This window comes from Corticium candelabrum, chromosome 15 (genome assembly GCF_963422355.1).
Source record: "Corticium candelabrum chromosome 15, ooCorCand1.1, whole genome shotgun sequence".
NCBI lineage: Eukaryota > Metazoa > Porifera > Homoscleromorpha > Homosclerophorida > Plakinidae > Corticium > Corticium candelabrum.
In genome coordinates this window covers 5,782,502-5,808,808 of record NC_085099.1, presented here as the reverse complement: position 1 = coordinate 5,808,808, position 26,307 = coordinate 5,782,502, and the positions used below count along the sequence as shown (strand labels likewise).

Here is a 26,307-nt window from a genome sequence, read left to right as displayed (position 1 = left end):
ACTTAGCCAATATGTTGTCCTTTACGTGCACATCTTCTACAGACAGTGATCTTCGTCCTAGTGTCCTTCTTTCAATTAGATTTCCGAACGCAACCACGCCTAAAAAGGCGGAAAGCTCCCGGACATAAATAATAAATTCTAGCCTCGCCCCCGCAAAACCAAGCATTGGCTGACGGCCTGTAATAGTGTGATGAACACACCAGAGTAGAATATCTCACCCAGCTTGTACTTTCTAGCAAGTATGTCTGAAACTAGTTGCTCATCCTTCAAACGAGTAACTCTAGTCACTCTGATACCTTTAGCAACTAAACTTGCAACCTTTCAATCAAGGAAAGTCCAGGAAATGAAGAAAAGTGAGAAAACCAATTCTTACAAGCGTATATTTCTGTTGCTGCCTACCTGATCTCCATAAGAGATATCAGAGGGCTTATCACAATCGATGTACCAGGAAAAATAAGAGCAGGAAGAAGATAACAAAGAGATTTTCCTCCTGACGTCTTCATGCAAACAAAAACATCCCTACCAGCCAAGACTTCTCTAGCAGCCTCAGCTTGACCGACTCGAAATGAATCAAAGCCAAAAACTCCTCGTAAGATTCTCTCCAAACGATGGGAAGCTAAAGCGCTCTCAGACGTCGATACACACTGCATCATAGGACTTTGAAAAATGCGCCAAAACAGACTGGATTCTGCGCAAGTCTTATGACACTAATAGCTAAACCCATGCAGGAGTCCCAACAACCCTACCTATAGTTAGAGACGTCTAGATTATTTCTATAAGCTTCCTACATGTACAGGCTGTCAGAGCTACGAAACATACCTGCTCTTTCACGATTTCTCAACGACTGAGGCATCAGCTCGAGACCTCCGGGAAACAAAATAGGCAATTAGCTACAACTACCTAGATAATCTGCATGTCATTATGTGACGTATACATGACGTAAAATTTCTGACGGCGGTCTGAAACCAGACTCTTCACGTCGAGGATTGACAATCCGGGGAATGACGAAGGCGGGGAGAGACTGGTCACGAGTCTACCTGACTGCAGTACGATTAGACATCGCGGAAAGACAAACGCGACACTCCAAACAACTGCCACAATAATCAAGGCCAATACTTTAGCTAAACAGCGTCTAATTGAATCACTTGACCATCTAGGGCTTTATCACTACTGAACACGGTCGATTGCGCGAGACATTATCGGCTCGAGATTCTAATTAATGAACTCCGCCTATTTCCGAAGTCACTTACAACAGAGCTGTCCCCAGACTGCTTTCTTCTGTCCTCCCACTCTCCCCTCCCATCACGTGCAGAAAGCAGTCTGGAATACCGAGGCTAATCGCGATTGAAACCACCGTGCGATGTGGATCGGATCACGATCCAGTTGCCAGTGTGGACAGGCCCTAGGACGTGTTTACCCTAATCAAAAAGGATTGTTTCCATTGTTCGTTGTTTATTAGACTGATAGTTATAAGATTTGGATAGAATCAAAGTAAGAGCCCTTTTCGTCTCCTCCCTCACATACCGGAAGTTTCTACACAATGAAAGGAAAAGCGGAGAGTTGTACGAGTAGATCGAAACTTCCGGTATGTGAAGAAGGAGAGGGAAAGAATCAGATCCATTGGCATATCTAGACATACACTGATGATGATACACTGTGTAAGAGGTCACACTCTGTTCCTTACTCTGTACATCTACATTTTGTCCAATTAAATTGTACTGTTAGCAATTAATTTGCAATTTTTTCATTGACAATCTGTAGAAAACCATGCAAGCAGTAACATTTACCTTAAAAATGGACATCTCATTTGGCCAAGGAAAATATATCCTTCTCTTGCCAAACCCATTCCAGATGCATCGCAGCCAGCACAAACCGTACGGAATGACCAAAATCCATGCAAGCAGTAACACTTACCTTCAATGTGGACTTCCAATTTGGCCAAGGAAAATACATCCTTGACTTGCCAAAACCATTCCAGATGCATCGCAGCCAGCACAAACCGTACGGAATGACCAAAATCCAGAACATCCTCCAAATAGCCCTCGCCCTGTCTCGGCCTTCTAGAATCTTGATGTCTTGTGCAAGAGACATAAACGACAATTTGCCAAAGAAAAAACAACCTGTAGCCGCTATGACAACAAGAATCCAAAATACTCCTTTTACGCACTGTCGCCCAATCAAGTTGTCTTTCTCTATTTCTTTATCGAGATCATAGTTTTTCATATGTTCGTCTGCCTTTTCCTGTTGACGAATGTCTAGAGCAGACGAATGTTCAGAAGCTCCAGTGTCTGCTGGAGATTCAGAAGGAAGTTCAGAGACTCGACTGTCATCATCAGTAGGTGAACAAGACATGAGTAGCTCTTTGTCTAACCGGAAGTCTGTGTCCTACAAAACTGCAAACAACGCATCCCATGCAAGATTTCAACATAGATAGCTCGAGCGAGAAGTGAGAAATACCCTAAAAGTAGTAAAGTTTACTTGTTGGCTAGCAAGCAGTGAATGTCGATCCTCTCCATCAGTGTCCTGGCTAAAGCGCGTCCCATCTACTCCCACATGAAAACGTGAAGCGTTGACTGGATGGCATGTAATTTGCTTTTAAATCAACTTGCGTGATTAGTGTGGGGAAAGATGCTCTCGAACTTGACCATCTGATGGATTCAAACTGTCAATTTAACGTTGACTGCATAATAATCAGGGGTGTTAATTAAGTTGTCGCCATGTCGCCAAAATTTGACAGACGTTAGCAACAAAGACTTGAATTTTAGGCGACATATATACGTCTAGTGACTCACCTTCGGGTGGCAGCACCTGTCGCGAGTATAGACTCCTGCATAGGCCTTGCCCAACAGTGCCAGAAAATTTACCTAAAATTCCATTCTCGAATTCTCCAGAATTTACCTAAAATGCTCATGAAAATTCTCTTTAATATTAACCGTATACATAGAAAGAAGTGAATGAAATAATTCCAATTACCGCTAATTTACCAGTAGTGTAGGGCCATTAGTACACATATCAGCAAAAGTTACTAGACATCATTCAACAGACAACATGACCGGTGTCATTGACCACAAGTCCACGACTATTGTACTGAAGCATTATGGAACACTCTATGTAATCTTGCAAGGAAGATTCTTGCCGCTCACCGAAAGAGTTGCCTAGAATGGAAAAGGCCCTCTCTGCAGCAGCAGATGATGGTCAACTAGGCAAAACATTTTTGCAAGTTTCTGCCCATGCTGGGAGATCCCTCTCGTGTGTATTAGTAACTGCAATGACTGCAGCTGCGCCGGTGTCACAGCGATTTGCAGATCCGTAGCAAGCGGTCCGGCAGGTCCGGCATTCTCCGGACCATTTTTCAGAAACTGTAGTTTCAGCAGCGGCAGAATGGCTTAGACTTCCGGTTATATAGCTATAGATAATAAAATATATTATTTACTTTCTATTCTGTCTACGTTATCAGGCACAGAAAAATGTAATAATCACAGTGGACATTGATTATATTGTTAAAATTGAGATATGTACCAGAAATTATTTACTAGCTGCAACAATGCAGTGTAAGAGTAGAAGGGTTCAAAGCCACGTCCGGGATTTGTCCTAAGTCTTCTAAGTATGGCGACCAGCACATCGAAAGAATTTCCTGATGATCAAGCCGTTCTTAACCAGCCTCACCAACCCCTGAACTTCGATTTTCCAAAGCGCCCCTTTGGGAAGAAGGCGGATTTGCGTTGCTTCAGGCCATCTTGGTTTCATCAGTGGCCATTTCTTCACTACCACGAGGCTGACGACGTCGTGTTTTGTCAACTGTGCGTGAAAGCATTGACTCTCAAACCGATCAAGTCTAATCCGGATCCTGCTTTTGTTAGTACTCTAGCACATACAGAAGTAGGCTGTTGGTCTATAGCAAGTATTGTATTCATTGGTAAGGTTACTCGTGAATTTTCAAACTGGAAAGATGCAACCACAGGATTTAAAAACCACGTAAAGAGTGCGTGTCATCGTGAAGCAGTTGAAGTTCTTGTCACTCTTTCTGCTGTGCGATGTGATGTTCTGGCCATGTATTATGCTGGAATACAGTGTTTTGGAACAGTTTCTGTGAAGACTTGACTGCTTTCTAATTAGATGGTTGTACGATTTTGTTCTTTAATGTTGAGTGAAATGCTTTTGTCTCAGACATTAATATCAATCGCAGCATATAACTACTAATTTTATCTTTCGCCGGGCCATTTTTTCATGCTTCCTACGGGCCTGACTTGCCTTGCCAGCGATTTGCCCTGCTGTGTGTAAAACTGCGCATGCGCTTAGATAAGCAGGGCAAATCACTGTACACTAATCTCAGCGATTTACTCTGTTTCAGTGATTTGTCCTGGACTACGCGGCAAGCTACGCACGCGCAGTCATCGCAGGGTAGATCGCTGCAGTGTAAATCGCAGCGATTTGCTCTGTTTTAGCGATTTGCCCTGATGACTGATTTGTTGTAGAGCGCGGCCCCGTTCCTCGGACACCATCATATTCCGGACGCGAGTTCTCAGTTATCCGTTTTTGAACGCAGTCCCTAACACATCATAAATGTAGGTATCCGAGTTGTAATTGAGCACACCAAAAGAGAGCATTGTACCTCTTCTCTGCCTAGAATGAGATTGAAAACTGTGCGGAGCCTTGCATACCCCGTTCATCTGACAAACGCATCTTTCACCGGACAGTAGCATTTATATTGCACACACGCATCCTTCAGCCTAGTTACTTATATAACGCTAATCAACAACTCTTTACCTACAAATTGTGTTGTTACCCTGCATGTCAGCCAAGATCTGTATGAGTTACAGTCGCTCAAACGCCCGTGGTAACGGCCCAATCGTCGGACACCCATTTTCTTGCCTTCCTACCTTCTCAGCAACAGCTCGAGGTTTCAAATAACTGCAGTTGATTAAATTCAGCTATCTGAAACGCCGCAGAACGCAGAGCACTTGCCTAGAGTGCTTGATGGCAATTCTGAGTCATTTCTCCTACAACCACGCCCCCACTAAGACGTGTAAAGATGTCGCTTGAACGAACTAGCCATTCAACAAAGAAGACGACAACCGAAACCGATGAAAGGGCAGGATTGAAGTGCTAAACGCTCTTTTACCCATTGCAAAGAAAGTCTATCGCTGCGTAGCGCGCGTTGACAAGGACTTGACGTTATCTAATTCAACTTTACCTAGGAGAAGCAGGGGTGAAGATTCTAGCTGCTCTGATAGTAAACAAAGTTCCTGCATTCAGTACAGCTGGTTGTACCAACGATGACGTGCTGCACTTCGTGACGGTGCAAGGTCAGGCAAAGGTAGATATCAAACTGAAATAGAAACACCTGCACAGTTCTTAGTCAGAGCCAAGTAACAATTTAGGGGCCTTGAAAGGAAAGCACGGGCTGTTCTTGTGCGAGTTGGGAGAATGTGCTCACCGCAAAGCTCGAACATGGATGACGTAAATCGCCTGCTACATCCGGTGCATCAAGCCTGTGCAGTTGCGCTGCAAGACACTCAGGAGTTCAAATTCTTACGCTGGGAAGACTAGACAGTACCTGAGGGCTAGTAGATGCCAACAGAGTGAGCTTGTCAGCAGAGAAAATTCAGCTGTTTCCACTAATAACCGTTGCTGAGTCAAATAAAGGTCAAACGAATTGGGAGCCGTACGATATTTCCTTCCAACTCTCTCTCATGACATTATTGCCTGCAGACTGGTGCTGCAAAGAAAAAAAGACTGTCCGACGAAAGGGGCGTTACCTCGATTCAATGAGCGTGCGCTATCTCTCCTGGAGAGTAGCAAACGGAGACTGTGATAGTGTTGTTGTGTTAGCTAGTCACCTATAAACCTATCTCAGGTGCGAAGTTGCAGAATGGCCTTTGCGTTTTCATGGGGGAGGTCGTGTCCGGTGAATGATGGTGATGTCCGATGACCGGGGTCGCAGAGAAGGATCACGTTTACCGTCCTAGCATAACCGTTTCAAGCCTTTGGAAGCCCACGTCTGGAATCACAGTCTTTACTAATTCTTCTTATTGTGGCCTCTAGCAAAGCTCAGTCTTACTTCGTTTACTTCTTGCATGGCTGTCCGATGATTGATGGTGTCCGATAACAGGGACGTCGCTCTACAGAGTTTTTGCTCGTCTCGGAAAGGTAAGGAGCTGATCATTTTCTTTGCTGTGCTTGCCCGCAATAGATTGACGTATAATTAGGATGTCTGGAGTATATATACGAGTATCATCTCTACCTCTGTCCAAATATTGCAAATTAGTTATATATCTAAGGTATGATCCATCTGTTTCTAGATAGTACATGTGTATTTGTGGACACTCATTTACACACACACACACACACACACACACACACACACACACACACACACACACACACACACACACACACACACACACACACACACACACACACACACACACAAGCGTGACCTAGATAGCTGAGCATTGTGAGCCTTTCAATCTGGTTGGCTAAGGCAACTAAAGCAGATGGGGTAGTTATGTGGTCAAGATTGTGTGTGTGTGTGTGTGTGTGTGTGTGTGTGTGTGTGTGTGTGTGCATGTGTGTGCACATGTGTGCATGCATTTTGTGTGTGTACGTGTGTGTATTGTGTGTGTGTGTGTGTGTGTGTGTGTGTGTGTGAGAGAGAGAGAGAGAGAGAGGAGAGAGAGAGAGGGAGGGAGGGAGGGAGGGAGGTAGGGAGGGAGGGAGGGAGGGAGGGAGGGAGAGAGAGAGTCCTAGTTTATGCATGATGAACCAGTAGAATGAAAGACTTTTCCACATATTGATTGAATGTCCGCGAATAATGATCTATAGCATATTTCCTATTTTAGCTAGGTTACTCAAACTGAAACTTTCTTATGGTGACCGTGTCAAATTGCTTTGGAAGGATAAGGAACAATATAGATTTTAGTCAGCTATAGGTACCATGTTCACACTTGCATACGGTTTTATCCTTATACTGTACTGCACCGGCTGCATACCATTTCGGTGGTATTGTTCACTGGAATGTTGCCCTTGTTCTCAAACTCTGGGTGGTACCATTTCTTGCATGTTCCACACTGTATCATGGCCTCATTTGTGTCCGGTTGTCTGCAGTGACAGCATAGAGGTATATTGTGCTGCAGTTTAATTCTTCCTTCTTTAGAGTGAACTATGATGTCATGAGGAAACAGGTCGAGTTGGCCTTGTGTAATGAAAGAATGCAAGTGCTTCCTCATCTCCTTCCAAACAATGCACTGGGATCAGTACCATGACACAGTGCAGTTGAATTTGCAATTGCAAACAATTCACAATCCGAACCTCCTTTCTGCTGTTGTATGTTTATTATGTCTACAACCAGTCTCTCAGCTGCGCCAAAAAGCATTGCTGCAGCTATCTTTGCGGGATTTGAGGGAGATTACTTGGATTCACAAGACTGTCATACCACTGAAAAGTATCTGGGTTTGTTGACAAAACATTTGAAATTGTCATCCAATGATTGCCATTGATGTGAACGATTTGAACGAATTTATTAGTAGGGGTAGGAATGTAACCACCCACTGAACTACCAGCAAGAGCTACAGTTGCCTGGAAATCATCGATGTTAGGAAACTGAGTTGATAACAGTTCTTGTGCATAGTCAATTGTTTCGTCATTCAGCCAGTAATTGGATTGCAGAATTGACGTGTAGACAGTAGGTGATAAGCATTTCACAAGGTTTGTCTTCTCTAATGGCCTTAACCTCTTGACACAAGAACCCCTTCCACTTTTCATTCTTCTTTTTCTACTTGCTGTTAGACCAAGCGGCACAGTACGGGTTGCAGGAAGTGTTTCATGCAATATTGACAATTCAGTGGGATCTTCAACTACTGTTGTTGAAGAATCTTCTTTGGAGGAAACTGAAGGTGTCAACATCTGGACTGGAATCGCACTGTTTACAAAAGGCTTGAGGTGTTCACGAGACACTCTATTGGCCAGCGGTTTTCCTTGTGAATTTTGTACGTAGGCATAACTTTCACTTATTTCTGTGATGGTGTAGGGTTCTTTTCAATCTGGTTCCAGTTTTCCATCCTTTTCTTCCAGCTGTTCTTTGGTTCTTGACAAGGACAACATCACCCACTTTAAATGTAAAGCACTTTGTACCTTTCAACACCCTGGCTTCATAATTCCTCTTCATTTTTGCCTGTGCTCTTTCGATGTCCACTTTAACGCGTTGCCCTATCTGTTGGCAAAACTCCATGCGTTCTTCTGCTTGCTTTTCTGTAACACTTTGAGGCATGGCTGCAGCACATTCTGTATCAGCAAAGAGCATGTCTGAAATCTGCCTGGCTTCTCCGCAAAACATCAGAAGAAAGGGGTGAATTTTGTTGCCTGTGAAATGCTGGAACGAATGGCGAATAGAATTGTTTCCAGGTCTTCATCCCAGTTGTCTTGTTGTTCATTTGCTAACTTGCCCAGTCTTCGTTTCAACGTCTGGTTGGTTCTCTCATCTTGACCATTTGTTTGTGGATGATATGCAAGGGTCACAGCTTGGCGAACACCAAACTTTTCAAAAAGAAAGTCATTGCAATGATTAACAAACTCCCTACCATTATCTGTGATGATCCTTTGAGGAGGTCCATACTGCCAGAACATCTTGACAAGTTTGCTAGCGACTGAAGTTGCTGACTTGTCAGGAATTGAATAGGCTACAGGGAGCTTGCTCCATAAACAAGTGCAGGTCAGTATGAAGCGGTTTCCTTGTGCTGTTACATTAAATGGTCCTATTAGGTTAATTCCCACCACTTCCCAGGGGCCACTTGTGTTTATCGGCTTTAGCTGTGGTGCTACAGTTTTTATCTGCTCAAATTATTGACATTTTGCACATTCAGCAATCCATTGCAGTACATCAACATACAATCCAGACCAGTAATAGCGAGAGTTTATCTTTTGTAATGTTTTATCATGTTCCATATGACCACCTCAATTGAGGGGAGTCGTGACAGTGGGTAAAGGCCAGCCTCCTTTCTCTGTCAGTTATTAGAACATGTCGGTTGGCTTTACCTTTAGGTCCAATGTAGAAAAGTTGACCAGAATCTATAGGTATGACAATAAATTTAATCACAAGACGTTTATGTGCCACTGATTTTGACAATCAAATATAGCAATCAGTCAATTTAACGGCTGATGTTGACTGTTGTTGATCAAGTCAATAAAGTATTAATCAAACATCTAAGCATTGTTTATGTAAGTCTGAGTTATACTGCGCAGTGCTCATACGCTGTCTAACTGCTAGACTGCTTGTTATCGGTTTCTGTTATGTGTATGTTAAGGTGGAGGTGGAAAAATCTAGTTAAGACTAGTCTTAGTGTCTAGTAACACTCTTCTAGCGTGAGACGTTTCATAAGTTTATGGGTGTTTACAAGTTTCTATTTGTCTATTCAGCTGCAGCAGCAGCAACAACAACAACAACAACAACAACAACAACAACAACAACAAAGCACAACTTCAAGGCTACAGCAGGGAACTGTTCTAGATAGATAGATGTGTTGAATAGTTCTAATGTTTGTTTTAAATCAATTATAAATTGAATTCTACTATGTACTCCTGTTTATATTCCGTACAATTGTAATTTTGCAGACTGACACGTTGTATAGTCATCTAATTTGTAAGTTATTCAAAGTCACAACGTTGTACTTGGTAATAAGTGTACGATCTAGTTTGAATGAGCGAGCTTGACGGCTGAATGAGCACTTCTGGTTTGATGTCAGGATTCCTGGCTTTTCTCCAGTCTTGAGAAACACTAAAATGTCTTTTTCGGTGTACTTTCTCATTTGTTTCACCGGGCGAATTACTGGATTTCCGCACAGAATATTTGGCGCCAAATTTAATTTAAGTTGCACCATATATGGTATGTGTACGCATGCGTCGTAGCCTAAGCAGGGCAAATCACCGACTCCTGTAACAGAATATTTGGCGCCAAATTTGATGCGGCTTCACACTTTATACGGTAGGTTGGTGCATGCGTCGCAGCCTAAGCAGGGCAAATCACCGACTCTTGAAACAAAATATTTGGCGCCAATTTGATACGGCTTCACACTTTATATGGTAGGTTGGCGCATGCGTCGTAGCCTAAGCAGGCAAATCACCGACTCCTGAAACAAAATATTTGGCGCCAAATTTGATGCGGCTTCACACTATATCAGGGCCGGCGGAAGCAAATTTAGATTGATCAGGTCTAACGCACGCTAAAGGGCGGGGCAGGTCACGTGACACAATACGAGTCTAATGCAAAATCCTCTTAACTCAAGACTAACAACACTATAAAGCTACGAGAACTGTCCAAATACTGATAATCGATGTTCAGAACTATTGACAAACTGTTCAACTACATGTGTCAGCGACAGCGAATCAGTACGATCCTTGTGCACATACAGCAAGAGTAGGTGATTTAATCTATCCTGCTTCATTGTACTCCTAAGGTACCTTTCCAATCTCTTGAGGGCACTAAATGACCTCTCACTGACGGTGTTGGTAGATGGCAAGACCATAATGAGTTTAAGGACGGAGACTACTTCCGACATCAAATCCCTTTCCTAAGGAGATAAACTCAAGATGTAGTCCCTAATGTCACACACTGTCACAGAAGTCTTGTCTACGAGACCAAAGTTGGCTTGCAAAATTTCAAGATGAAGCTGCAGTTGTTGGGCATCTAAATCGTCATGATACAATGAAGTGACATGGTTGAGGCATTCGCTATAATCGTCACCCTTGACAGCCTTTAGCAAAAGGTCCTGCAAGTTGCGGTACATTTTGAATCCGGGTTGATCAAACCTGGCTTGAATAGCATTCACAATTAAATCGAGTGCTTCGTAATATTGCTGGCAATAAAATTGCTTGCAAACATCGAAAAACTCAGGTTCAGCACTGCCCTCCTCATATCGCCTTGGAACTGTCTTCTTTCTGGGGTCATCAACATCTAATTTAGTCCTTGTCTCTTGAAGACTCTTCCAGAAAAGATCGAACTGTGTGTCGTCTCTGAGCACGTGCAGAGTTGCAACAGTCATCAAAACTATCCGTTGACCCTCAGCAGCAGACAACTTGGGTGATTGTAGGGTCTTCCTCAAGTTATCACTATGCCTCAGAATTAGTTGTCCCAAAGCAACCCCAAACAAATATCGAAACGTTTTAAACTGGAATTGAGCGCCAATGATGCGGCCCTTGATAGCAGGATCAGAAACGTAGTCTTTTGACATCTCCCAAAGCTCCTGCAGAACACAGTAGTTATCAATTACTGACTTCAAAGAGTCTGCCTGACCGTCCACCTTGTTGGACACAATGTGCGGAAACCAGGGGTGTCTGCTGCAAGACTTTCCTTCAACGTTTGCAAAGCAGTATCCCTTTTTGGAGAGTACTTCACAAGCTTTGAGACTTCATAAGTGGTGTCCAGTGCATCCTTCACCACTTTGTAATGTTTTACAGCATCCCCAACAGCCAAGTTCAAAGCGTGCCAGTAACAATGGGTATATAAAGCTCGGGGTTCTTCATCCAATAGCTGCTTTGCAACACCGGTATTCCCACCCTTCATGTTGGCAGCACCATCATAGCATTGCCCTCGACATCTTGACAGTGAGAAGTTCATGCGCACCAACATATCTCTGATGACACTGACAATGGTATGTGCTGAGATGTCATCAATCTGGTACATACCAATGACATCTTCTTGTGGCTTTACATTGCCATGATCAAGCCAGCGAATACATAATACCAGCTGCTCTCTGTTGGATGAGTCTGTGCATTCGTCACACATGAGGGAGAAAAATGTAGACTTCTGCATACATTCAGCTATTTCTCGAAGAATAGACAATGCCATGATTTTTATGAACTCATTTTGCATGTTACGAGATACATATTTGCTTGACTTTCTAATCAGCCAGCATTTTAGTAGAGGATCATCTTGACGACGTAACTTCAGTAACTAAATAAAGTTAGAGTCAGTCTTATTCTCATCTCCTCGACCGGTAATCCCTGTCTGGCTAAAAACTTCAAATTGGAGATGATCTTGAGTAAACACTCTCTGTTCTGTCCCTTCTCAGTTGCGTGCTCTCTAGACAGCATCTCACCTACATCTGGGCAAGTTTTGGGCAATTCAACGATCATTTGCATTGCCTCCCTGTGGCAAGACGACGATTCATGAGATTGGAATGCCACCGTGGCTTCCTTCCAGGTGGAAAACCCTTTGATACAAAGGAAGGATCCCCTTTCTGCCACTTGATTTTCTTCGACTGCAACGCTACCACACACACGTGGCAGACGACGACATCATCCTTAGTGGAATAGTGCAGCGATTTCCACTTCTCAAACCAATGCGACTGACACGATCGTCTGACGACTACTTTCTTACCGAAGGTATGCTTTGGAAAGACGAAACCGGACATTGGCTGATACGGCTGACTTGGAACTTCAGGTAGACAGAACTGAGCAGATTCTGTAGAAGACGACATCTTGTCCAGTGATCACGCATGTGCTGAGCTCTTACCTGACTGGGGCACACCTACTACTTTCGGTAAGTCGTCTTCCTAATGACTTCCGGAACGTTTCCGCCTACTTCAGGCACACTGACAGTCTAACATGGACTTGGTGAGTTATTTCGATTTGGTCCTGCCAGTAATTAACCGCTGATAGAATTCTTTCCTTTCCTCCACCAGCAGGACAATTAAATACAAATATATTTAATTACCTATACCGTTTACCGAAAGTTCTTTGCTTTTGTCTCCTGGTGGAACTACTACTTTTAAATATTGGTCCGGCCATGGCCGGACCAACCTTACAGGCTCCGCCGGCCCTGTATATGGTGGGTGTAGTAGAGTAAGGGACTATGCGACTACCCCTAGTACTCATTACCATAGAGTATGACACTATAGTAGACTGTGGCATGTAGTTAGCCAGTCTTGTGTAGTCTGGTGTTGTATTGCGTAAACACTGTAAGCGAGCTGCAATAGAACCAATATATAGTCGGTAACGACACAACAGTGGCGACGAGAGATGGCGAGTGCAGCCGCGAATTTGAAACACGGGTTGTTAGGCGAATTCCGAGCTGGAGTAGAAAGCATCGACGAATACAAGGAAAATTTCGAGCTTTACTGCCTGGCAAACGCAGTACCCATAGGAGACGAGCACGTAGCTCGTAGGAAGGCAATCTTTTTAACGTCCGTGGGTGCATCGACGTACAGTTTGTTGCGGACCTCTGTCCGACCCCGCCAACCGCAAGATTTGGAGCTTGATGACATCATTCATCAACTGAGAAATCATTACGAGCCAAAGAAGATTGTTATAGCCGAGCAATTCCGTTATTACAAGAGACAACAGAAAGAAGGTGAGACTGTTACAGTGTTTTTGTCAGAAATGCGTCGTCTTGCTAAACACTGAGTTCGGAGACAAGTTTTCAGTTGCATTGAGGGACCAATTCGTATGTGGATTACGAGTAGAAGCCCTACAGCAAAAAATTCTGGCGGAAACTGACCTAACACTCGATAACGCAGTACGAATCGCGCAAGCCTTTAAATCTGCAAGACAAGAGACGATAGCTTTGCGAGGAGACACGCGCAGACACGGATCAACAACGGACCACGAGACGGCATTTAGCATGCAAAGTAGTAGCAGTAGGAGGTCAAAGACAACACTGCCTGATGTGAAAGTATGCTACAGATGCAATGGTAAGGGGCACGTTCCTGGTAAGTGCCAGATGAATCCAGAGAGTGCTATTTATGTCACAAGAAGGGACATATTGCAAAAGCCTGCCGAAGTAAGAAGCAAGGCGATTTCAAGAACGGGAGCTGAGCAACGGGTACCAAGAATACAAAGTACCAGAAGCAAGCCCCGTTACAAGTGGAAGAAGAGGAAGTATGTTCACTTTATGGTCTGGGAAGTCCGGACGCAATCAAAGTCAATATAACTGTAGCTGGACAAGAATCAGAGCTGATTGTTGGCACCGGTGCAACTATTACCGTGACTCCCAGGGAGACCTATGAGAAACAACTATCCCATGTCAAACTCCAGAGCAGCAACGTGAAATTACAGTCATATTGTGGACAGACATTGTCTGTACGCGGAGAAGCTGTAGTACCAGTACGCTATGGAGATCAAGAAATAAGAGGTAGAGTTGTTGTCGTCAATGCTGCAAATAAGCCAGCAGTGCTTGGCAGGAATTGGTTGTCACAACTCAAGTTGGACTGGGCGTCCTTATTTAGTTTGAATGTCCTGGATCCCCTACACGAGTTTCCTGAGTTATTCAAGAAAGGAATGGGAAAGCTGAAAGGAGTGCAAGCGAATATTACTTTGAGTGCCAATGCAAGGCCAGTCTTTCATAAGACAAGACCGGTACCATTTGCGTTACAGGCGAAAGTGGATACTGAAATCGATCGCTTAGTCAGAGAAGAGGTACTGACACCTGTAGAACAGAGAGAGTGGACTTCACCGGTAGTAGTGGTGAGGAAATCTGACGGCAGTGTCAGATTGTGTGGTGACTACAAAGTAACCATCAATGAATATTTGGAAAATATTGAGTATCCTACACCAAATGCTCAAGGTTTATTTGCTACTTTAGCTGGTGGTCGACGATTTACCAGGCTTGATCTAAAGCAAGCTTACCAACAAATGGAAGTGGATACCGGAAGCCAACAGTATTTAACCATAAATACTAGGAAGGGTTTGTTTACTTATATCAGGATGCCTTTTGGTATACGAACAACACCGAGTATTTTCCAGAAAACGATGGATATGATATTGTCTGGAATACCAGGAGTTTTTTTGATGACATACTGATTGTCGGTTCAACCGATGCTGAGCACGATGCAAGAGTGAGGCAAGTATTACAACGCCTAAAGCAACGAGGAGTCCGGCTAAAGAAGGACAAATGTGAATTTGGTAAGTCTGAGGTGACATACTTAGGTCACAGAGTAGATCACGAAGGTCTGAGACCTACAGAAGACAAGGTCAAGGCTATCAGGTAAGCACCTGAGCTAAGAAATGTGACTGAGTTGAAGGCATTTCTGGGGCGGTTGAACTATTACAGCCATTTCTTACCAAATCTGTCGAATACTCTACAAGCTTTGTATGAGTTACTTCAAAAAGGAAAACAGTGGAGATGGACAACGAAACACAGGGCCGCATTCAATGCAACAAAGAACAAGTTATTACAGTCTGGTTTTCTTACACACTATGATTTGTCTCGACCAGTCAAGCTCAAATGTGACGCATCCCCATATGAAATAGGAGCTGTTTGAGTCAGGAGTTCGAGGATGGATCAGAGAGATCGGTAGCATTTGCTTCACGGACACTGTCATCAGCAGAAAAGGGCTACGCCCAAACAGAGCGTGAAGCACTGGCATTAATATTCGGCGTTCGTCATTCCCACAAGTTCCTCATTGGCCGAAGATTCACACTGGTGACAGGTCACAAACCTTTGGTCAAAATTCTGGGACCTAAACAGGGTATCCCGGCGTTAGCAGCAGCAAGGCTGCAGAGGCGGGCACTAATTTTAAGTGCATACGAGTACAACCTGGAGTATATGGCTGGAGAGGAGAATAAGGAAGCAGATATGCTGTCCCGACTGCCAATGGAAGTGAATGTCATAGACCCTAACCAGGAATTGTACCATGTGGATGGCTGTGACAATCTACCTGTAACAGCAGCAGAAGTAGCACAAGAGACTAAAGCAGATCCAATTTTGAGATGGGCATACCAGTATACATTGTCTGGATGGAACTGGAAAAGTCACATGGATCCAAGGTTAAAACCTTACTCACGACGGTCAGATGAACTTAACGTTGAAGAAAACTGTTTACTTTGGGGAAGACGTGTGATAATACCGTAAAAATTACAGTCCAGAGTTCTAGCAGATCTTCATGAAAACCACCTGGTTTCAAATCGAATGAAGGCATTAGCTAGATCGTATATCTGGTGGCCGAGTTTGGACATGACGTTGGAAGAATTGTGCAAGAAATGTAAATTTGCCAAAGTCAGAGGAATAAACCGCCTGCTGGTATTCCTCATCCATGGATGTATCTCACAGAACCTTGGGAGAGAGTTCACGCAGATTTCGCGGAGTTGGAAGGTCAACATTATCTTAGTATGATTGACGCTTATTCGAAATGGTTGGAGGTGCTTGAAATAGGCACTAGTACAACGGCTAGTAGGACAATATAGAGGCGATGAAGCGAGTTTTCAGTTTTCATGGCATTCCAAAACGATTGGTGACAGATAGTGGTCCACAATTCAGGTCAGCAGAATTTCAAGAGTTCATGAAAGGAAATAGTGTCAAACACCAACTCACCCCTTCGTATCACCCATCGAGCAATGGACAAGCAGGACGAGCAGTTCAAATCTTCAAGAGATCTATGGAGGCACGACATAAAGGACGTACTATTCGACATAAATATCTATACTACTGCTGCAGTATAGGTCAACTCCAAATACCTCAACAGGAATAACGCCATCCGAATTGCTAATGAAGAGAGTCTTACGAACAAGACTAAGCCTTTTTTTAAACCTACGGTTGGAGGAGAGATTCGAGACAGACAGAAGAGCCAAACAGAAGCAGCATCCGGAAATCGTGAGATGTTACCTGGAGAATCAGTGGCAGTATGGAACCCAAGACAAGATAGTTGGGGACGATGGCTCTCTGGAACGATAGTTCAGAAACTGGGACCGAGCAACTATCTTGTAAACGTGAATGGTCAGGCTAGGTATGTTCCTGTAGACCATATATTACATCGTGATATCAGAAGTTTTTCACATTGTACATCAGGAGCAAGCTTCCAATACTCATGATAGTACAGCGACTATGATTCCACCACAAGCTCGAAACTATTCTGAAGTCAGTGCTGAGAAGACAATCTCATCAACAGACTCTGCCAGGGAAGACTCGGTGCCAACTATTCCTAGCCACCCTGAGTTAACAGAGACACAGTCGAAACAGACTGATAACATGCCAACAAAGGAACCGATTGAACAGTCAACAGAGAGTAAATCGACGATATCCCACAAAGAACAATAGAAGACCCCCAAGAGATATCGAGAAATTTAGTGGAAGGGAGTGTAGTAGAGTAAGGGACTATGGGACTTCCGCTAGTACTCATTAGCATAGAGTATGACACTTTAGAGTAGACTGTGGCATGTAGTTAGCCAGTCTTGTGTAGTCTGGTGTTGTATTGTGTAAACACTGTAAGCGAGCTGCAATAGAACCAATATATAGTCGGTAACGACACAACAGTAGGTTGGCGCATGCGTCGTAGCCTAAGCAGGGCAAATCACCGACTCCTGAAACAAAATATTTGGCGCCAAATTTGATGCGGCTTCACACTTTACATGGTAAGTTGGCGCATACGTCGCGCCCTTAGCAGGACAAATCGCTAGCAGGGCAAATCGCTGGGACACCGGCCACGGCGGCCAGTGTACGTCTTACGTGTCGTCCATTTTGTGCATGCGTCTATGCAATTGTAGACCCACCCATAAAAAGTTACATAAAATTTTCAGAACTCTTTCGCTTCCTAAAATTCACGTTTTAATGGTGGCATTATTGGGCAAGACCTACTCCTGCATGACGGCGGTATAGTTGTCTAGGCGTGGCTACGACCTTCTGAGGACGGTCTGGCCACGTCAGTAAAATGTGATCTATACACCTAATACTTATTTGGCGCCATGGACTTTTAGCGGGTGAGGTACCAATTGACAGGCATATGCGTGCGCTATTATTTTTTAGAAAACCGTCCGGATGACATGCAGTTTCCTGCTTGTGTTCTGTGCTAAAACTAACGTGTCGGCACGTGCATGCGGTACAGCAGCCGAGCAAAATTAGTGAGTGTGAGAGAGGTTTCAGTACACTAGACCGTATTTAGTAAAATGTACTTCGTACTGGAATGTCTGTGAAAGTAATGCAGGCATGCATGCATGGCTGGCTAGAAAGGCAGAACTTGTACAGATAGTTAGATTGCAAGTGCTAGGATATGTATAATTCCCTCGGTTTTAACGTCACGCTGGTATACCTCGGGGTATAACGGCAGCTAGCCCTCGCGTTGTAACGGCATGCTGTTTGAAGTGAGGTAATACGGTATCATTTTAATATATTACTAGAATATAAAAAAATTATCTAAAAAAGAAAATGTTGTAGGGATTGTATAAAAAGTAATGGAAACAAGATTTGGATATGAACCAAAGCCAAGCCAGCCAGACATCATTATTGAATCCTTCAAACCTGTAAAATGTAGGGAATGTGATTGGAAGAATTCACTAATGATGTCTGGCTTTGGTTCATATTATCTATATATAATATAAAATAGATGTAGGGATTGTATAAAAAGTAATAGAAACAATATTTTGATAACTTTTTAGGAGTGCGAAAGCACAACCTACTTTATTAATTAAACAAAGATTCTATATAGCCCAACGAAAATACACATTTTCTACATCATACTTGGTATACATGTATAGTCACATATCACGACCATGTGGATCTTAGGTTTACAGTTTACTTGCAAAATATGCAAAGAGCTATGCAGTGTTTGTGTATAGGTTTCGGTCAGATGTTACGTCTATTTACAATAATACCACAAGTAAATGAAGATGTGTTCTCCTCGCTTCAGAGCTACGAGCATGTATTTGCAATTGTGTATGTGTGCGTGTGTGTGTGTGTGTGTGTGTGTGTGTGTGTGTGTGTGTGTGTGTGTGTGTGTGTGTGTGTGTGTGTGTGTGTGTGTGTGTGTGTGTGTGTGTGTGTGTTGTAGTTTATGAGATAGGTTAATTTACTGACATGAGAGACACCTTAGCGGATCCAATAACACAAATCAAGCAGTACGTTCAAAGCATTGTCAGTATGAATTTCAGCACCGAAGCTGCATACACTCTCTGGAATCAACAACACCGATCTACTAAGGACGAATGCACTTGTACATTTCATAACAACCTGCTGGTAAGATAACACGTATAACATGCCAGTGAGGCAAGTGCATGCATAATTCGTATGCAATTTGGTTTGATTATTTAGGGAGCAAAAGATTTCAATTACACTGTGTTGCCTACGATTACAGTCTCTGACAGATGGTCTCACAGCAACAGGGGCACCCTGGAGGTGTCGCCTGGCAACCGAATCTCCTACAAGCTCAGCTTTTGACTTTACTTGCCACTCGTTCTGGGTTGTTTTTCTGTTTGTCGTTGTTATGTTGATGGACTGATACGCGGAAACGCGTTTTAATTTAATTAACACATTCTATTTCGTGCCTTGTCGTGTTGTCAGCTCTAGTGCAGTTGCAATGTTTGTGATCGTTGTATTTGTACACGTTTGACGTCGTTACATTGCTAGTGACGAAGCAAAGATAGAGAAATTAGAATGTATACAAACCTTCTCTCTGAGGTGCGATTCTTATCAAGCTCTAGTAAATAGGATCCCATGCACTGCATGTATACATAATTTAAAGATACTCTGAATCATTTCTCTCAACTGGCACATGCATGTGCACGCCTACACGATGTGCTGCTATTCGCGTTACTGATTGTTCATACTACATGCGGGATAGCAGTGTATGACTCACTACATGCAAAGAGCAAGCAAGAGTCACGTGATGGTGTAGCAATGATCTGGCCGGTTCTGGCGTTTTCTGTGCTCGCAGCCATCACCGTCGTGCAGTGTAATCAGGGTTGCCCTAGCGGATACAGTCGTGGGCAATATCTCGATGCATCCACACAGAAGTATCTTCTCTGCTGGAAGGTGGATTGGTCTGACATGTCGATCACGTTCTTAGCCAAAGTCGCCACGGCAGGATGGATAGGGCTCGGTTTCTCACCAACAGGTTTCATGCCCAACTCCGATGTGGTCATAGGATGGGTGAAAGACGGTCAAGGATACTTGAAGGTTGGAACAAAGTCTTGCACGTGTTGTCTACACATACAAATGTCGAGAGTCGGATCTTCACGAAAACTTTTGTCTTTCAGGATCGTTTTGCAGCTGAGAGGGCGCAACCGGCGATTGATAAAATCCAAAACGTCAAACTGTTGTCGTTTAGTGAAGCAGACGGGATGACGACGCTGGAATTCAAGAGAGACCTCGACGCCTGCGAGCCGAGAGACAGAAGCATTGAGGTAATGAAACTAGTATTCAACTGATTAAGGTGTAGAATCTGTTAATGAACATTAAATGCCCCATAAATCATCTGAGTGGTTTGGCCAAGCCGTTGCATAGCAACACATCATGCAGGCGTGGCTTCACAAAACTGCCGTTCGGTTGCCATAGCTAAAAGATGCCTCAATCACCGTTGCCATTTCATTTTTGCATTCGCTGTGGATATATCGGTGGTGTATACGTACATGTATACCTAACAAGTTAGCTTTGCGATTGCCGATGAGTAGACGAGAAATTTCCATAATTATCATACTACTTATGTGTGCGGTTAGCCGCACGTGCTGTGGATCCGCTCAAGCTGAGGCTGAGACCAGCTCTTTAGTGGAGAGTCGTAAGACGTAATTTCCTCTAAATTAACTTACCAGTCGCAGCAAACTAAAGTTCTTACGGTACGCGCACACACACACACACACACACACACACACACACACACACACACACACACACACACACACACACACACACACACACACACACACACACACACACACCATAACCATACTCTCTCTCTCACACACACGCACACACACACACACACACACACACACACCATACTCACACACACACACACACACACACACACACACACACACACACACACACACACACACACACACCATACTCACACACACACACACACACACACACACACACACACACACACACACACACACACACACACTCACACACAGACACAGACACACACACACACACACACACACACACACACACACACACACACACACACACACACACACACACACACACACACTCACACACAGACACAGACACACACACAGACACACACACACACACACACACACACACACACACACACACACACTCACACACAGACACAGACACAGACACACACACACACACACACACACACACACACACACACACACACACACACACACACACACACACACGCACGCACGCATACAAGAGCGAGAATTGGCTGACACAAATAAGGCATTACACAATATGCATTGCTTACTTTGAACCGCCGTCACTGCTGCAATATCAATAGTGTACAACTTTGCCGTTTCCATGCACAATTATGTGACAATATAGAGGTTCTATATGACAACCGTCTTTGCCCTGTTGTTTGTAGCTGGAATCCTCACCCACCCAATGACATTGCAATAGCAAAAAGTGGACGTTTCAATTATGACATGCAAGTGCCTGCACAGCAGAATTGGCTGTCGTCGTCAGGTAGTCAGAACGTCTGTCTAGGCTTGGCGTAGAGCAGCTAGCATTCATCTTGAGGGTCAGACATCAATGTTAGGTATACACAGAGTCTGAGACGGATGTCGACAGTAAGTATAGTTTGACCCACAAGATGCGTAGTATGTTTCATTTTTATAACGACAAAATCAAACACTGATTGCTACAGAAAGCAGAGATTACAATCTCATGCTTCTTTAACGATATTTTATTAAGAATTAAGAAAATTAACAATAGTTGTTAACTAGGAAAGTAAACAATTAGTAAAGAAATGCGCTTTACATCATACACCATTTTAAATGCATGGTATCTCTACAGGCACAGATTCCGAGTTTAATGCTAGTTAATATCAAAAAACTATTTTAAATGTTCAAGTTAATATTAATAAAAATTAACTTAACATTTTTTTTGTTTAGTATTTTACAACTTTAGTAGCTAGTCCAGTGGTAAATTAAGTTTCAAGGCACTATAAACCCGCAAAACATTGAGCATGCAGGTGGGGAATCGATTGGGAGGGGGATCGATTGATCAGTGCACTCACTAGACAAGAATCTTGGTGTCCGGGTACTTTGAGCCTTATGGTAGATCAGCGCCTGTTCTAGCTGCATTGTCTTACCTATAGGAAGGAACTACTCGAGTCATCTTTTCCTACAACCCCAATGACCCCGATTCACAGACCTCACTAGCCAAGCACACAGTCGCTACAAGAGTCAGCATCAATCTACTGAGCGGAACCAGAAACGTCAAACCTGCACCTCTAGAAGCCAACCACAAGACAGTCGACGTTCTAAATCGAAAAGTAAACAAATCAAAAATCAAAAAATTATAAATTTTGGTATCAACTTTTTAAGGTGTCTGTGCCTGCTCGGCCCACGACCTACTGGTGCACTCCATTCAAGCTGCCTCAACTGCAGAATGAAGCTCATATAATAAGAGCAAGTCACTTAAACTTCATAGTGTCTTCTCGTTAACCCTTAATTAATTAAAGTCTATTTTGATCTAGTTTGCACCAGTGGTGCAAGCAGGACACGAAGAGCTGGTGCATCACATATTGATATACAAGTGTCACGATGGAGTCGATTCTTACCTAACTATGTCATGGGATTGCGACAATCCACCCAACTTTATACCAGAAAGTATTCAAGAATGTCGTGAATCGGCTCAAATTGCAGCATGGGCTGTGGGAGGCGCGGTGAGTATATCAAAAAATATCATTTTTTATTAATTAATTCCAAGTGTTGCCCATCTAGGGTGTCACCTTCCCATCACATGTTGGACTCCCTATGAGTGGTCAGACTGGCGCCCAATATGTTATGATGGAAACTCATTATAACAACGAGAAAAGTGGAGCAGGTTTGTTGGGGTGTCGATATATACTCATGATACTGACTCAATTTCCAGGTTCTGTATTTCAGATTATGTGGACAGCTCTGGTATACGAATCTACTACACTCCTACTAAACGGCAGTACGACGGAGCAGTCCTGCAATTTGGTCATGCTTTCGGTCAAGGCTATAATCTCTTCCTGCCACCTCGAAAAGACAACATCCTAACGGAGACTCTCTGTCCTGCAGCCTGCACGCGAGCTGTGAGAGATCCCGTATATATTTAATTGCAACCATTTAATTAATTAATTATTCAGAGCTTTCCTTCAAAGGGAGTGAACGTGTTTGGCACAATGCTGCATTCACATACTGTCGGTAACGTTTCGTACTTAAATTCAATTTGAATTTTTGAATTATTAAGTTTGTCTGATTGATGTCAATCTGTAGGAAAGGGCATTTGGATTGAGCACAGTCGCAATGGCGTCCAACTTCCTAACATAGACAGCAACTACAATTACGACTTTAATTTTCAGGTTTATTCTACACCCTGACGATTTGACATAAATTAGCATTTATTCGTAGCTAGTCTTATAGAAAAGCCAAGTAGCTCACTAATACGTCACATCAGTAGCCATACAATATTACCCTAAGATCTCAAAAAATAATAACTTTATAAACAAAATAACTGCGGGTTAATAGCAACCACTTTTGCAATACATTATACTGAAAACAGATTTGCTTGTATACGGACTAAAACAACTTTTGTCTTCTAGGATGTAGTGTTGCTGAGCAACGAAGTGAAAATCCTGCCTGTAATGAAAACTTTAAAACATTCGTGTAAGTTAGTAGTAGTTCTACCGCGGAAATGTGTATATATACGTTCAGGGAGATGACGTTCAGGTGTTCTGTGATTACGACACGACCAGCAGACAACACGTGACTCTCGTGAGACGAAATATTGTTTATCTCGTCAGCAGTTTTCTTCACTTGTATTTCAGGGTGGAGAAGGTGCTACGGACGAGATGTGTCTTGCTTTCCTATTGGTCTACCCCAGGCCAAGCCTCGCCTGCTGCGTGAGCCAAATTCCAACTCAAACGTTTATCTATTACATCATACAAGCTGAGCTGTACATATCAAACACACTATCTGTCTAGACGTCTAGTAATATAATATGATATGTTCAATTGTGTAGGAAGGGTTATTATGTAGATGTCACAAATAAATCAGCAGACGACAGGACACGATTCAATCAGCGCATTCAGGCCCTCCACAATATGAAATTCGGCAGTGACGACGAGTATACGCTTTGGGACCAACAATACTGGTCTGCTAGGCAAAGAGAAGTCATTTGTAGAGATCAAAGTCATAACAACTTAGTAATACTAGTGAGACGACATACGGGACCGTCAGGGGCGTACGGTAACCTCTAGAAATGGGGTCTAGATTGCGCGATGCTACGGGTCACGCCCACTCTTATGGACACGCCTACTTTTATTGACTTCTAATTGACTGATACAGTAGAATCAGTGGCAGATCCAGACTGGAAAGGGGGTGGATATATATCTGGTTCTTACACGTATTTACAGTCCACAATTTTTATAGTCACGCCGACAAATGATGGTTCTAGTCCATGCCATGCTACGCCCCTGTACGGTCTATATTCATTAAAAACTCTATTGATGTGCAACTGTGTGTATATACACTGTATATATGACTACAGGATGGCCAGTCTGCTCAATATTATGACCTGCCTACCATCAAGCGGGTTCTAACCGATGCTCCAACCTTTGGAACACCAAAACCTTGCGAAAGTATCGTCGAGGCGCCTAGACCTCCAACCGGCTCGGCTCTGGACTCGATCTGCGACTCGTTGTGGATTGCTTTCTCGTCTTTCGTGGCGATAACGATGGACTATTAGAAAGAAAGGAAAGAACGAACTGCCAAGACTGCTAATGAACAACAAACTCTTAATTCCTTAGTCAGTATGTCGTATGCAGCTTGCCATTGTTCTGTTTGTAATGGTAGCTAATATTTTTTACTTACTCAATGGACATAATATGATCGCTCACTGCATCTCAACGACCCAACTGCCTTGTCTGTTTGAACGTTGACTCACCATGTATACACCGCATTTCTTCGAATAAATGCCCCAGCGCGGTTATTTCGTTAATACCATTAAATGCGGCGTTTAATCAAAATCAGCGTTTATTTAAGGGAGGCGTTTATTAGCTCCAGAGAGCTAACCGGGAAGTCCAAAAATTTGCCTCTAGGTAGTTCAACTAATTGCTTAGAGACCATTAAGGGTATGAAAGTGACTGCGCACGATGTATTCAACGATCACTAAATATTACAATCTCGTTCAGTCAGACAGGAAAGGGACAAACTGTTATTTCTGCAGGTACGATAACATCACGAGCCGGTAGAGCAATCTAACAAAAACTAAATCTACGAAGGCTCATCGCGGTGAGAGCAGTGCCGGCTCAAGCACCTCCTCTCACGTGCGAGCAGGCGAATAACCGCATGTGCACGGTGACCTCGGAGCGGCTATTGTCTACTGTCTGTTAGCTATAAGTGTGAACTCGGAAGTGAGTAATGAGGTAGAGATCACGGTGGGTGTGCTCATTAAAGGATAAAGCGCTGCTCTAGTATCTATGGTTGTACCATGTTACACCGTTTAACTTAATTAAATGATTCCAATTGTTGGCGTTCACTGAACTCGCGGTTGCAAAGATTAGGACAAAGTTCAGAAGCCCTTCCTAGTCTTAGATATAGCCATCCCTGCACGTCTTCTATAAAACCGCATGCATGCTGTATAATTACCCTATTAGTTACGATTAGCAGAGGTATCATGGCAAGGAGAAAAAGCGAGCGAGTTGTTTCAGCGGAAAAGCGTCTTGTTGAACGTGTCAGACAATTCTTCGAAGAAGAGCGACGAGCCAAACATCGCATCAAGCCTGGTTCACAATATTGACGCCGACGTCGATGTCAACGCGGCGTCGTGAAGTCCAGTTGGACGTCGTATTGTGAACAACAACTAAGTGGCGCGGCGTCATGACGTCGGAATAGAGCAAAGTTCTATTCCAGCGTCAAAAACCGGAAGTGGTCAGCGTCAATTGTAACAACGTGGGCATTTTTAGCGAATTAACAGAGCTGTAAGCATCCCGGATTTAGTTTCCCGCTAGAATGGAAGAAACATTGATTGAGGCTGTGAGGCAGCAGACTGCCATTTGGCAGATAACTTCCCGCTCCTACAGAGACAGTAGAGTTAAGGAGAACGCATGAAAGGAAGTTGCCAGGGAATTGGACATCTCAGTTGAGCTGGCAATGAAGAAGTGGAAGTCTCTCAGAGACAGATTTGTAAGGGAGCTGAAAAAACCACGCACCGTGTCTCTGGTGACAGTGGACCACCAACTACTTCCTCGTGGAAGTATTTTGAGATTTTGATGTTCCTGGCTGACACCATGAAGCACCAACAGTGAGTCAATCTATACTATATCCATCTGCTGTTCTTTCCACATATATAAGTTGGCTTATAACCTGTCTGCAGCTCGATGCCCTTTGTCTATGCCCTCTGCTTGCCTTTCTCTCCGTCTGTCTATGAATCTGGTT

General features: G+C 43.4%; 3 protein-coding genes and 1 long non-coding RNA gene across 5 annotated transcripts; 3 read left to right on the top strand and 1 right to left on the bottom strand.

The window, feature by feature from the left end:
- The first annotated feature begins 5,736 nt into the window (after positions 1-5,736).
- LOC134191459 (uncharacterized) lies at positions 5,737-9,609 on the top strand. Its single transcript, XR_009971795.1, has 3 exons — positions 5,737-6,150; positions 6,210-6,281; positions 9,415-9,609. It is a non-coding gene; the product is annotated as an uncharacterized LOC134191459 (long non-coding RNA).
- Positions 9,610-10,298: 689 nt separating this feature from the next.
- LOC134191561 (zinc finger MYM-type protein 1-like) lies at positions 10,299-11,842 on the bottom strand. The gene is made up of 3 exons (XM_062660183.1): positions 11,288-11,842; positions 10,608-11,237; positions 10,299-10,565 (listed from the first exon to the last, which is right to left on the bottom strand). Exons 1-3 carry the CDS (start codon positions 11,840-11,842, stop codon positions 10,299-10,301), a joined length of 1,452 nt encoding a protein of 483 aa, XP_062516167.1.
- Positions 11,843-13,014: 1,172 nt separating this feature from the next.
- Positions 13,015-15,844, top strand: LOC134191560 (uncharacterized protein K02A2.6-like). Its single transcript, XM_062660181.1, has 5 exons — positions 13,015-13,345; positions 13,458-13,774; positions 13,825-14,631; positions 14,697-14,977; positions 15,244-15,844. The coding sequence occupies exons 1-5, from the start codon at positions 13,015-13,017 to the stop codon at positions 15,842-15,844; spliced, it is 2,337 nt and encodes a 778-aa protein (XP_062516165.1).
- Positions 15,845-19,487: 3,643 nt separating this feature from the next.
- Positions 19,488-24,775, top strand: LOC134190670 (DBH-like monooxygenase protein 1 homolog). Of its 2 annotated transcripts, XM_062659136.1 has the most exons (14): positions 19,488-19,876; positions 19,957-20,103; positions 21,996-22,172; positions 22,225-22,308; positions 22,377-22,565; positions 22,624-22,726; positions 22,789-22,961; positions 23,016-23,073; positions 23,146-23,231; positions 23,472-23,510; positions 23,584-23,643; positions 23,697-23,824; positions 23,891-24,083; positions 24,419-24,775. In XM_062659136.1, exons 1-14 carry the CDS (start codon positions 19,598-19,600, stop codon positions 24,614-24,616), a joined length of 1,914 nt encoding a protein of 637 aa, XP_062515120.1. In that variant the 5' UTR covers positions 19,488-19,597; the 3' UTR covers positions 24,617-24,775. The 2 variants fall into 2 exon arrangements, with proteins under 2 accessions (XP_062515120.1, XP_062515121.1); XM_062659137.1 differs by lacking the exons at positions 21,996-22,172; positions 22,225-22,308.
- The last annotated feature ends 1,532 nt before the right edge of the window (positions 24,776-26,307 follow it).